The 13,904-nt window shown below is 36.6% G+C and overlaps 1 protein-coding gene across 1 annotated transcript in view; it reads left to right on the forward strand.

Annotated features, from left to right (window-relative positions):
* LOC139147320 (steroid 17-alpha-hydroxylase/17,20 lyase-like) overlaps positions 1-12,476 on the forward strand; it is an 80,415-nt gene extending 67,939 nt beyond the window's left edge. The window contains exons 7-10 of the mRNA XM_070718375.1: positions 3,420-3,545; positions 6,068-6,304; positions 9,848-9,946; positions 10,548-12,476. Of these exons, the coding sequence (XP_070574476.1) occupies positions 3,420-3,545; positions 6,068-6,304; positions 9,848-9,946; positions 10,548-10,816 (731 nt within the window). The 3' untranslated portion in view covers positions 10,817-12,476. The remainder of the gene's footprint in view (positions 1-3,419; positions 3,546-6,067; positions 6,305-9,847; positions 9,947-10,547) is intronic.
* Positions 12,477-13,904: the final 1,428 nt, after the last annotated feature.

Below are 13,904 nucleotides of genomic sequence, written 5' to 3' on the forward strand. Positions count from 1 at the left end.
TGAGAATAGTAATGCCCACAGCGATGGAGAACACTTATCCTTGAGCTGAGAAAACCAGACCATCATTTCGAAATAGAGCTGCAGATTCGAGAAGCTCGTTCAAAATAGCTAGGTACACCACCCCATAAAGGGGTGGTTTCGAGTTTTGAGGGCAAATTTCGCCTCCTTCATATAGAAATCGTACGTTTGTTTTTCCAGGAGAACACACCATTTGACACAAAATTTGCATGTAAAGGGGTCGCCAGTAAGCACGTGGTCAAATCTGGCATAAGAAACAATATGAAATGTTGGGTAAAGCCAGTCCAAAATAAACTGATTGAACTTTTGTGTTTTGTAATTTATACCACTGCAGTAACATTACCTTTTTTGACAACATCACACAATGTAATACGTTTTGAAACTGAATACTCCGACGTATTCTGTGACTCCTCTGCTAAAAAATACGGTATGCCGATTACCATGTAAGGAGATGATGACGTCAAGACAGATTTGTAGTGCGTTTGGTCCTGGATGGTGCACGAAGTTTTGTCAAGGTAGCTAGTGTATTTATTTCCTAAATGGGAGAGATTAGGGTCGATCTAAACGAAGGCCGAAGAATGTTATGATACTCTAAGCGAGCTGAACTCTAACACGAATGGTTGGATAATTTGGAGGATGTCTAGAGTATTGAATTTCAACTGCGTCACAAGTTTGCGAAATGAGTATTCCGTCGAACGGTCAACGAACGATATTTTAGAAATCTGGAGACATGGCACATCGCATTTTTATTTTAGTATTTTATATTTTTAATAAAGATTTAAGAAGCAATGATTTTGTCGAAAATTCTGAAAAAAATATAGGAAAATTTGATTGCGAACACATTTTCACTTGGGGTCAACTAGCCCTGCGTACGATGCTGTGTGTTCCGCAACAGCTAATCGCCCCGCTCACCACAGCCCTGCAAAGACCTGTACGTAGGGTTAGTGACTTCAAATCCATTTTGGGACTTGACATAAAAAGCCAAATTACTGCCGAAATTCAGCGTTCTTGGGCCCAAGTCGTATCCCAGCCCACCTAAGCTACTCGATCGCTTCCAAAAATGACAGTCTTTTATTCACTTCTCGTAAATAACCGTCGATGTCGGCAACTCTCTCGCTAGCCCTGCGTACGATGCTGTGTGTTAGCTGTTGCACATAGCATCGTACGCGGGGCTAGGGGTCAACATGGGGTCGCAGCCATGTTGCCTCAAAACTTATTTCTGTCTGCATTCAAAACTCAAAAATGTCGGATATGAACCTGAAAAATCGATGCAATTTTGTCAAACTTCGGCGAAATTTCAGCCTATAGACAAAATTTCATCCAGGTAAGGTAAATTTACTGAAATTTGATCGACAAATAATCCTGAGCTTGAACGTGACAGCTCGCCTTCCTTCTCCGGGAAGTCACGCATCCAGCTGCCCATACACAGTTGCCCATATGGCCAGGTTTATGAGATTGTTTTCAAGCGACGGCGGCAGATCGTACGGGGCTCTGGATATGAACCTACTGCCGGTGTAGCTGTAATAACTGTTGCGTTGTTTTTAGTGCCCACGGACGAAGTCCTGGGGGAGTTATAGGTTTGGTCATGTCAGTCCGTCCGTCCGTCCGTCCGTTCACGCAGATATCTCAGACATGCCCTGGTCAATTTCTTTCAAACTTTGCACAAGAATAGTACCCAACCCCATACAGATGCACGTCGATTTGTTTCACAATGCGATCGAATTTGGCCGTGTTAGAGGACTTTTTAGTTTACACCTCCATAGACTCCCATGTATAAGGCAGTTCTCCATAGACTCCCATGTATAAGGCCAAGAAAAATAAAAATTTAGTTTCTCATCGTATTCATATTGCCTAAAGGATGCAGTGACACAGTTTTTGTCCCCACGGATAAAGTCCACGGGGCTTATAGATTGGGTCATATCCGTCCGTGAGTCCATCAGTTCACGCAGATATCTCAGACATTTTGACAAAATATCATGTGACCTTGGTGACCTTTGACCTCAAATATACATTATTGTCCATAACTCAGTAACCACAAGTGCTAAACCTTTCATATTTGGTATGATGGGACACCTTATGACGCCACATATTTATGCCATTAATTATGCGCATATCTAATTTTGAGCGAGCCAATAGAGCTAGAGGTCTGATTTTTGGTATATTAAAGTTAACAATATAATTTGTTTGACAAAACATCACGTGACCTCAATGACCTTTGACCTCAAATATACATTATTGTCCACAACTCAGTAACCACAAGTGCTACACCCTTCATATTTGGTATGATAGGACACCTTATGACATCATATATTGTACCTCATTAATTATGCGCATATCTTATTTTGAGCCAGCCAATAGACCTAGAGGTCTGATTTTTGGTATATAGGAATAACTTAGCAATACAATTATTATGACAAAATGTGACGTGACCTCAATGACCTTTGACCTCAAATATATATATTTGTCCACAACTCAGTAACCACAAGTGCTATATCATTCATATTTGATATGATAAGACACCTTATGACACCACATATTGTACCTTATTAATTATGCGCATATCTAATTTTGAGCGAGCCAATAGAGCTAGAGGTCTGATTTTTGGTATAAAGGAATAACTTAGCAATACAATTATTTTGACAAAATGTCACGTGACCTCAATAACCTTTGACCTCAAATATATATATTTGTCCACAACTCAGTAACCACAAGTGCTACACCCTTCATATTTGGTATGATGGGACACCTTATGACACCACATATTGTACCTCATTAATTATGCGCATATCTAGTTCTGAGCAAGCCAATAGAGCTTGATGTCCGATTTTTGGTATATAGGGATAACTATAGGGTAGAAATCTAAATATGCCCATCTAAATATTAGACATCTACCATCGAGAACAAAATAAATCTGCTGTAATTTGAATATTTAAGGAGTTTAAGCAATTTCCACTATAAATAAAAACCCCTGCCTCAAACTCCACAAAAGTTGCTAGACATATTTTGCCGTTGTCATGCCATTGCTTCGTTTAATAACCAGTTAATCAAATGCCTAATTGACAGGAGGAAATTCGAGACCATATTTGAATAGTAGTATATATTGTCCTCAAAATTACTCTATCACGGCCCAAGTACTCATTGCCTTCAGCAATACTGCCTTGTTTCATTTATGATTACTATGTTTTTTACAACAATGGTTGATGTGTTTACCCTTTATAGTTGATTTTATCATATTTATAGACGATGTAATATTTTTTCGATGCATTTTAGTTCAAATATACGAGTAGTATTACATATTTTGCGATTATTATATTTGTGAAGGTCACAATGACCACAATTGGTTTTTTGATCAAGTACCTTATAAACCTTGTTAATGTTCCTTTTCACTGTTCTCTTTCCAGGAAACGTCTCAGACCTTGTCGATGACGTTCTGAAGATCCAAGCAGAAGCAAAGGCTGCAGGTGAAGGCCAAGCTGATTCGTTGACAGACGTTAATGTACGGCAAATAGTTTCAGATACCTTTGGAGGTAAATTACTTTTCCCGTTAAATGACTCTCAAACATGTTTTAAAATACTAAGGACACGAAAGTTTTTTTCCTTTTCTGCTTTTCGGAAATCATGAAACTTTGCATGCATTGTAACTTCCTGATACGTGGAATTTCAAGAAGTACAGTTTGTAAGAAAAATCCCTGTTTTTTAAAATTTCATCGCCATTTTTAGCTAACGTGTTCACATACGTGAGCTTATATCGCAGGGATATCTGTCTGTCCATCTGTCTCTCTGTCTCTCTGTCTGTCTGTCTGTCCATATGTCTGTCCATATATCTGTGGGCCCGATATCTCACAAACGGCTTTCAGATCAGAATCAAATCTGGTACATAGATTCTGTTTAAGAATGGAAGAACTGATTAGTTCTTGGTGTGTGTGGCTTGCCTATTTCGTGCTCATTTGTACAATTAATGATTTTAGAAAAAGCATATCTATAATGAGAACGGCTGTATAGAATGTGGTGAGATTTACTACAAATGTTGACAAAACAGGAGCTTATCCAGCATGAAAGACATAAAGGTGTGACATGAAAATTAATTGCTAATTTGCACATCGGATGAACTTACCTAATTACGGATATATATTTCAATTGAATTAGACCAAATTGATGAAACTTTACATGTGTCTTGAAAAAATTATCAGTCAGTAAGTATTTTACTTCAGCCGATTCCTAATTTACATATTTAATGAACTTTCTTTATTAGGGATATATATCTTGATTGCCTTGACCAAAGTTGGCAAAACGTGCTATGTACGCACATGGAAGATATCATGATACAACATTATTGAAAGTCATTCAGTATTTTTACTTCAGAAAACTACTAAATTACACATTGAATAACTTCCTAATTAGGGTTATATATCTTGATTGACTCGACCAAAGTTGACAAAACTTGATACACATTATTGATAGTCATTAAGCATATTTTACCTCAGCTAATTCCGTTTTTGTATGTTTAATGAACTTTCCTAAAAGGGATATATACCTAGATTGACTTGATAAAGTTTGACGAAGGTTGCAATGTACATTGAAGACATTGTGATACATAATTGAAAGTCATTAAGCATTTTTCCTCCAGACTATTCCTTATTTGCATATTTAATGGCTTTTCATAATTAGGGATATATATCTGAATGTACTCCACCAAACTTGATGAAACTTGCTACGTACATGGAAGATACTATGATATAACATTATTAAAAGTTATTGAGCATTTTTTAACTTTAGCCAATTTCCTAATTTCATATTAAATGAACTTTCTTATATTGGGAAATATGTATTTATTGACGCCACTAAAGTTGACGAAATTAGGTTTATATATCTTGATTGACTCGACCAAAGTTGACAAAACTTGATACACATTATTGATAGTCATTAAGCATATTTTACCTCGGCTAATTCCGTTTTTGCATGTTTTATGAGTTTTCCTAAAAGGAATATATACCCGGATTGACTTGATAAAGGTTGACAAAGGTTGCTATGTACATTGAAGACATTGTGATACATAATTGAAAGTCATTAAGCATTTTTCCTCCAGACTATTCCTTATTTGCATATTTAATGGCTTTTCATAATTAGGGATATATATCTGAATCTGCTCGACCAAACTTGATGAAACTTGCTATGTACATGGAAGATAATATGATATAACATTATTAAAAGTTATTGATGAGCATTTCTTACTTTTAGCCAATTTCTTAATTTCATATTAAATGAACTTTCTTATTGGGAAATATGTATTTATTGACGCCACTAAAGTTGACGAAATTTGCTATGTGCATTGAAGATACGTCGATACAGCATTATTGGAAGTCATTACGTACGTATGTTCGTACGTACATCCATCCATCCATCCATCCATCCATCCACCCGACATACATACATACATACATACATACATACATACATACATCCATCCATCCATCCATCCATCCACCCGACATACATACATACATACATACATACATACATACATACATACATACATACATACATACATACATACATACATACATACATACATACATACATACATACATACATACATACATACATGCATGCATGCATGCATGCATGCATACATGCATACATACATACATACATACATACATACATACATACATACATACATACATACATACATAGGGATGCACACACGTTACATTTTACAACTTTAACTATTTCCTCGTAGTATACAACGAAGAAGACCAATTGGGCAATCTTTGAAAAACATATTCCGAAAACGAGGTCGCCTATATATTTAAGTTTCAACACAACCTCTACTAAAAATACCTGCTGCAGAATCTAATAAGCTGGTGGTACAGTGGTGTATGTACGTTCCATAAAAAAACACTGAATGTTCCACAACGACCGCATTTTATCAACAGTATAGTCTATGCAATTGTTTCATTGGATCGATCGGCCGCTGGATAGCATTTAGTTCACATGACTGATGAAAAATTCATTAATTATAATAATAATAATGCTTCTCTTCACACAGCCGGGATTGACACTACTATTAATACTATGAATTGGTGCATAGCCTACTTGGTAAACTACCCGGATGTGCAAACAAAGGTACAAGAGGAAATAGATGACGTCGTCGGACAAAGACTACCGATGTTATCTGACAAGGGTAGATTACCATACTGTGAAGCAGTTATTCATGAAGTCATGAGAATAAGAACAGTCTTACCTGTCAGTCTTCCCCATGAAACTATCGAGGATACCTCTGTCGGTAGGTACTTCTTATGAAGGCTCTCCAAACAGGACAATTGCGTTAAGTGACCTTACCTAGGTTAGTGTACCTTCCCTGTGTAAAATAAATATGTCTCTTTACTGGCAAAAGTATTTTGAATTTTCATCATACAATGTCATGCTTTTGTGACTATTGCTTTATTAAAAGGTAGACGAAAAACTTCAGTCGCGTATTGGTTACTGTCAACTCCAACCCAATCATTGACTTATGTAGCTGTGTAGAAATACATGAAAGCCCACCACAACTGACACATTAGACTTCTCAAACACCCAAAATAAAGTTTTACGATAATTGAAATAGTTATCAAGCGCGATTACATTAGAAGAAACAGCTATGATCTGGATAGTATTCGTACCTCAAACGTAGTCAATAAACTCGGCCGAGGCAGTAAGATTTTGTTGGAAAAACAGATCTTGAAAGCTGCTCCTTCAGTCGTGGCTAGTGTTGGAGTTAACAGAGATCCTTACAACACGACCGACTCTTTCAGTATTATTGTAGAGTCTCCATCATTATTTGCTTGATGGAAATGTTCAATAACGACGTCGGCCAATGCACAACACATTTTTATGCGCATAAAAGTTCGGACAGGTGACGGTTATACTTGTGTATGTACCTGGTCCAGACAACACTGCAGCCGCTGAGCGCATGCGCAAAGTTATAATGCAGCTGTCAACCGATCAGTTGACCAACCAGTCTTCATTCTCGGCGATTTTAACACATGTGATATTAGCCACCAACTACCTAATTTACATCAATACATAACATGTTCGACACGTCTAAATCGAACCCTGGATAAGTGTTATGGTAACATCAATGACGCGTTTTCGATCAGAAGTGCACCTGCACTTGGTCGGTCTGATCACGATGTCATCCATCTTTTACCAAAATATAGGCAGAAACTGAAAACGTCGGAACCATTGACAAAAACTGTTAAAAAGTGGACCTCAGACAATGTAGAAACATTACAAGCGTGTTTTGAGTGCACGGATTGGACTTTGTTTTTCGATAGCTGTTCAGATAATAACGAATTGACTGATACTATAATTTCTTACATCCAGTTTTGCGAAGACTCATTGATTGATACAAAACACGTCCGGGTATTTGCCAATAACAAACCTTGGGTTCGTGAAGATCTGAGAAACCAGTTAAACGAAATGAAGAAAGCATTTAAAGCAATAGATTCGAGTAAGATCAAGGAACTACGCAAAGTATTTAGAAGCACTGTTAAGTTAGCTAAGATCGATTACAAAAATAAGGTTGAAGACAGTCTTGGGAAAGGAAAAGCAAAAGAGGCTTGGAAGGGCCTTAGTGTGATGATGGGTACGAAACAGAAGAGAAGGGAAATAAGTTCTGATAATCCCGAGTGTTTTGCGAATGAGTTGAATCATTCTTATTCTAGATTCGATGTGTATGATTTTAGGAAAGAATGTGATCATATTTCCCAGTCTCTAATTCCGTCGCCAATCAGTATCAGTGATAGTGAAGTGGCTTCGTGCTTTTTAAAACTTGACCCTTCTAAGGCATCCGGCCCGGATGGACTGAAGGGTAAAGTTTTGAAAACATGTGCTTACCAATTAAGTTCAGTGTTCACTCGTCTATTTCAGCTATTTTTAGATTCTTGTTTCGTACCGAGACAATGGAAATTATCACATATAATCCCTGTACCTAAGAAAAGAAATCCAAACCAGCTGAATGATTATAGACCAGTCGCATTGACATCAATCATTGCCAAATGTATGGAAAGACTAGTAGGTACTCAGCTCAAGGCGTCTGTGTCCGATCGCTTAGACCCTTTCCAATTTGCATACAAGCCCAAAATAGGGGTAGAAGATGCGAGTTTAATTCTCATTAACCTGTGATTGCAAGCCATCTTGATAATTCCACAAATTACATTCGTATTCTCTTCATGGACTTTTCCTCAGCATTTAATACAATCCAGCCCCATCTGTTGATCAAAAGGCTTTTAGATTTAGAGGTCAACCATACTATCGTGCTTTGGATAAGACAGTTTCTTAGCGATCGGCCACAACGTGTTATTGTTAATGGTCACATGTCTGGTGAACTAACGTTAAATACGGGCGCCCCACAGGGCTGTGTTCTTTCTCCCGTTTTGTTTTCAATATACACGAATGATGTCATGCTTTCAAATGACCTGTTAACTTTGATAAAATTCGCCGACGACATGGCGTTAGTTGCCAGACTGAAAAATGAAGCTTCACTGTCTACCTACTTTTCTGAAATAGAACACTTATGTTGTTGGTTTAAAGATAATTTCCTCACATTGAATATCACTAAGACGAAAGAGTTGGTTCTTGGTAATTGTAAATCAAATGAAATGACACCCATTCGTATTGACAGTCAAGATGTAGAAATTGTGACATCGTTCAAGTATTTGGGCTCACACTTAGATAAGGATCTCAGTTTCAGGTTAAACACCGATAAAATCTACAAAAAAGCTCAGCAAAGCATGTATCTTTTAGGTAAACTTAAGAATTTCAATGTCAGCACCCATGTACTAGTTTCGGTTTATCGTTGTTGTATCGAGAGTGTGCTAACTTTTAATATTATCTCTTGGTTTGGCCATCTCTCCGTCAGAGATAAAACGAGATTATCAAGACTTGTTAATATCTGCAACAAACCAGTTGGGGTACGATTCAATGACCTGGAAAAAATGTACACACAGGCTCTTCGTAGGAAAAGCTTGTTGATTTGAATGACAAATCTCACCCATTACATAGTCATTTCCAATATTTACCTTCGGGTCGCCGATTATTGGTGCCTAGAGCAAAGAAAAATGTGTTTAAGAAATCGTTCATCCCGTCTGCTGTTGCCATTTTAAATAAGAACATGTCAAAACTATCGTCAGGAAGCAGAGCTTCCATTTTTAACAGAGGATTTTACGATTTGCTTATGTGTAGTTTGTAGTTTTGTGTAACTGTTCTTTATGGTGTTGAAGTGTTTTGCTTTTTAACGCCTGGTGCCAAAGATAATTTTCCACTAAGTTTGGACAATAAAGTAAAAGTATTATTAAAGTTGGTCACTAAACTCTCCTAAGCCATGATTTATCACTTTTTGTCATACATCACGTGACAACGTAACCTTAGTCAATAACGATATCAAATGAAAAGATGATAAGTAAGGAGTAATGATTAATTGCTATATTTCATTTGAGCCGCGTGTTCTGCGTAATTCTATCTCCAGGCTTTTAAATAGGCCCTCCCTCAATGTTAAAGAACTGAATTTTCTGTCAATAGGTGAAAACATAACAATACTAGTAGTCATTACTTATCAGCTATTAATTACGGTTTGCTGTGAAACACGTTTTAAAATTTTTTTTTTTTTTGCTTGATTACCCGAACTGCTTCAATTTTTGCAAAAAAAAAAACATTTAGTTAGGCGCAAATTAACATTCTTCACGGAAACGAGATAGCAGAGAAGTGATTCACAGTTTTGAAGTCATGATGGCATAAAATATATAGACTGTTTTGCATTTGCTGACGTTCAGGAATAATTCTTTCTTAGGAGGCTATAACGTTCCCAAAGGAACCCAAATATGGACAAACCTGTGGAAGCTTCATATGGATGAGAAATACTGGAAGGAGCCCGAGGAATTCCGTCCAGGTAGGTTGAGCTACAAATATCGCAATTTCTGAAGCTAGGTGAGCGAGAAGGGAAAGGGTTGATAGTGCCTTTAATCACAATATTCACCCTTTCATTCACCTTTTCATGTATTGGTTATTCATAAAGTTCCCAATAAACCCAAGGAGTAATTTCACCTTGCTGGTGCACAGTGGATGTGCCGAAATGACCGCAGTGAATGGACACAGAAACGTGATAGAACAGTTTCACCGTTTGCTGACAAAAGTATAATATCGATAATGCATGCTAAATTTGGTGACGATAAAAGCTCATGAATCAACTAATCACTCTTCTAATGACAGCTTGCAACAATAGTTACTCTTGTAGTTCATTTAAAGTAATTTTATCCATGTCATTGGTTGTAAACATTTTTAGCTTCCAACAACATGATCTAGTGAGTGCGCTGTGTAACAGATTGATAAAGGGGTTTCGCGTCATTTGTTACATTCTGGTCTTGGTTGTGTGATGAATCGAGGTAAAACTTTCAATAAGACTATTGTATATGACTTCGTTTGAAACGTTTTACATGCAAAGAATGCTTCACACCTCATATAGTTTTATTTGTCATTTTTTCTGCATCTAGAACGTTTTTTGGGTGAGGATGGCAAGGCTTTGCCAAAACAAGACAGTTTCCTTCCATTCTCTGCTGGACGTCGTGTATGCGTTGGAGAGGTTTTGGCAAAGAATGAAATGCTACTGATATTCACCTGCTTATTTCAGCAGTTTACTTTCTTACCGCCACCAGGCAATGAGAAACCAAGCCTGGAACCAGCTTTTGCAAGTCTTGCAACCAGATGTATTCCGTACAAAGTAGTTGCTAGGGAACGCATTTCTGGAGAATCTGGCGCTTAACTAGCGTGGTTTCACCATTCGCGAGAATACGTTTGATGTATTAGTGTAAGTCGATAATATATTCCTCCCGAATTTGGGCAGTACAAGTGTGAATGCATAATTGAATCATAAGATATAACAAACAAAGCTTAATATTCAAATAATAAACACCTGTGCTGTCTTTCAATGATGAATTCTTACCAATGTACTACTTTTACTTGTTGGTGATTACCAAAAAGGTCAGATTCGTTTGCCTTTTATATTTGTTACCTTCCTATTCCGTATCGTAACCCAAACGTCGTTGCAAATCTTTACTTGAAAAGCTATTTCAAAATATATAATGCAAACTATAAAAACCTTGGCAGATGTTTTGATTGTTTAACTCAAACACTATCTTCAGATAATAGCGCTAACGAAAATTTATTAAGACATTTCCTGGCATTTCTAAATGTCATATGGGAAAAGATAAAAGTAATTGAGAAGTAACTGGAATAACTGAATTAAGCCATGGGCTAGAGCGGTCAACGTGCATCCCATTCCAGCCCGCACTGGATATCAATGTATCTCCAGAAGCCTTAGGATCCAAATAATACGAAACGGAATTTTAATAGTAAAATGTAGTATTGCAATAGTTGAAACGGTTATGTCTTGAATGGTACCGCAAAATCACGATTTTGCGATACACATGCATTTCTGTCAAACATGTCGGTTTGTAACTCATCTACAATTGTAACAGATATATACATAGCACCTATTAGTTTCCTTGAAGTTGATAACGTATTATGTAAAGATTAAATCAAAGTTTGAGACCTGTGACATTGATGACACACTTGCCTTTTGCCTGGTCATCATCAGTGCTGCCGTCTTTAGCATCATCACTTTAGGAGACGACCTACACTGATCCCGAATATTCCTTAACTAAAAATGTGCATCCTAAAGGTATTATATCAGTCATGATGAGATCATGACATAGCAGCTGGCAATATGTTTTTTTTTTCTTTCTTTAAATCCGTTTATTCATTTCGTTATAAATAATACGATACAAAACAGCGACTCAAATTAACACATACACTTACGAAAGCCAGAGAAGTACTAGGACATAATTCTCAACAGGCCTTCCCATTTTTGTCTGGCAATATCGCTATTAATTTCGGTTTCAATTTTCATTCTACATACCAATTCTTCTTAAAAAGAGAAAATGTGTCGAAGTTCTTAAAGGTGTACACATTCTTGCTTTGACAAATTAACCATGATTTGTAAATTGAAAACATTGCAATTACAATGACATGGTTGATACAGTTATCAACATCAAGTTTTCCAACAATCAAGTCTTTAAATGACAAGTCAATTATGATATTTTTACAAATATAAATTAAATCACTAACTTTCTTCAAGAAATGTGTAAGCCGTAGGCAGTCCCAAAACATATGTTTCTGTGTTTCTACAATACCGCAAAGCCTACACAAATTACTGTTTGACTATTCCATCTATACAATTTTTCATGATTTGGTAAAATGAAATGTAAAAATTTATACATAAACACAGAAAGTCGCCTTTCTTTTGTTACGCCGGTAGTTCTTGAAATCCATATTTTCATCCATCGACATCCAAATTGTGTCTTCTGTTCCACATTTCTATGACCCAAGGCTAAATAAATTTCTTGTTGATCAAATGTCTATAATAGCCTTTAACCTTGATTTTGTCAACTGGAAAAAGTTGATCACCGTCTTCTGACATTTTGACAAAGCAATCTCTAGTATTTAAAAAAATCTAAATTCACATTTTGTCTAATGTGAACGGCTAAATTTCATAACTGTGCTTTCCAATAAATTGGAATTGCACTAATTAGTTGAAACACCTCTGAGATCCAATTTCTCCGTATATCAACTTTCTCGTAGATTGCTTGTATATTAAAGTCTCTTTTGTTAACAAGATCACTAATGTATATAATTCCAGAATCAACCCAACTGCGAAAGAATAAGGTTTTACCCTTAAACGTTATGTTTTTGTTACACTACAAAACTTGGTTTAAAATAGACTTTGTATCCGTAATTGGATTATTTCCTCCACCACATTCATGCAAAGCAAGTATAACATCTCTGTAAAACTTTGGCAAAGTAGCAAAACACTTACAATGTTTTGTCTCTGTGAAATTCATAAGAAAAATTACATTTGCTATACCATCCTTGTGGAAGTAATGGAAGGATATTAATTTCCATGAAGGTAAGTAAATATCTACAGGTTCTGAAATAAGACGATTAACCCAGGGTGCTTTTAGCGCTTTATCCTGGCTGAACACATCGGGTGCATTGATTCCACCTCGGAATAATCACCAATGATTGTGCACCGTTTGATTCTATCAACTTTAGAACCCAAGATAAGTCCATTGTAAGTCCATGCATGCTTTATAAAGCCAGTCATTTTAACTGACCATCGTGCAGTCATATTAGTAATTGGGAACCTTGAAAAACGTGGACAAGGTTTATGGCGTTTTAACACCAGCTTACTGAATAATAATTTGTATAAAGAGAAGATTAGATGTATTATTATCGATTGCATTTCTGAATGCCATTCGTATGGGTTTTCCAAACAGTTTTCAATTTGTTATTCGAAAAAGAAAGCTGTGACGTGACAGAAGCTGCTAAATTGAGACACTTTGAACAGCAGCTTGAGATTTTATTTAAGAGAATTGACGAGTCACTTGACTCTACTGTACTTATCGAGTATGAGAGAGTGAAGAATGAAGTTTAGATTTATCAGAAAAAAGCAGCAGGTGCCAGAATCCACTCCCGTGCAAACTGGCATGTTAAAGGAAAAGATCAACAAGGTATTTTTTGAATCTCGAAGAACGCAATGGCATTAAGCATACCATGTTTAAGTTGAAGACTGGTGGCCATGTAATTTCAGGTCATGATGAAATTTTAAAATGTGTGCATAGTTTCTACACTAATTTGTATTCTTCCGAGAATGTTTCAGATGACGAGATTGATGCTTACTTGAATGACGTCAATCTTGATAGTTTCCTCTCGGAAGAAAACAAAAATATTTTGGATATGCCTATTACACGTGAAGAGTGTAAACAAGCCGTCGATTCTTTGAAAAATGGGAA

This window comes from Ptychodera flava, chromosome 13 (genome assembly GCF_041260155.1).
Source record: "Ptychodera flava strain L36383 chromosome 13, AS_Pfla_20210202, whole genome shotgun sequence".
In the NCBI taxonomy this organism is placed as follows: domain Eukaryota; kingdom Metazoa; phylum Hemichordata; class Enteropneusta; family Ptychoderidae; genus Ptychodera; species Ptychodera flava.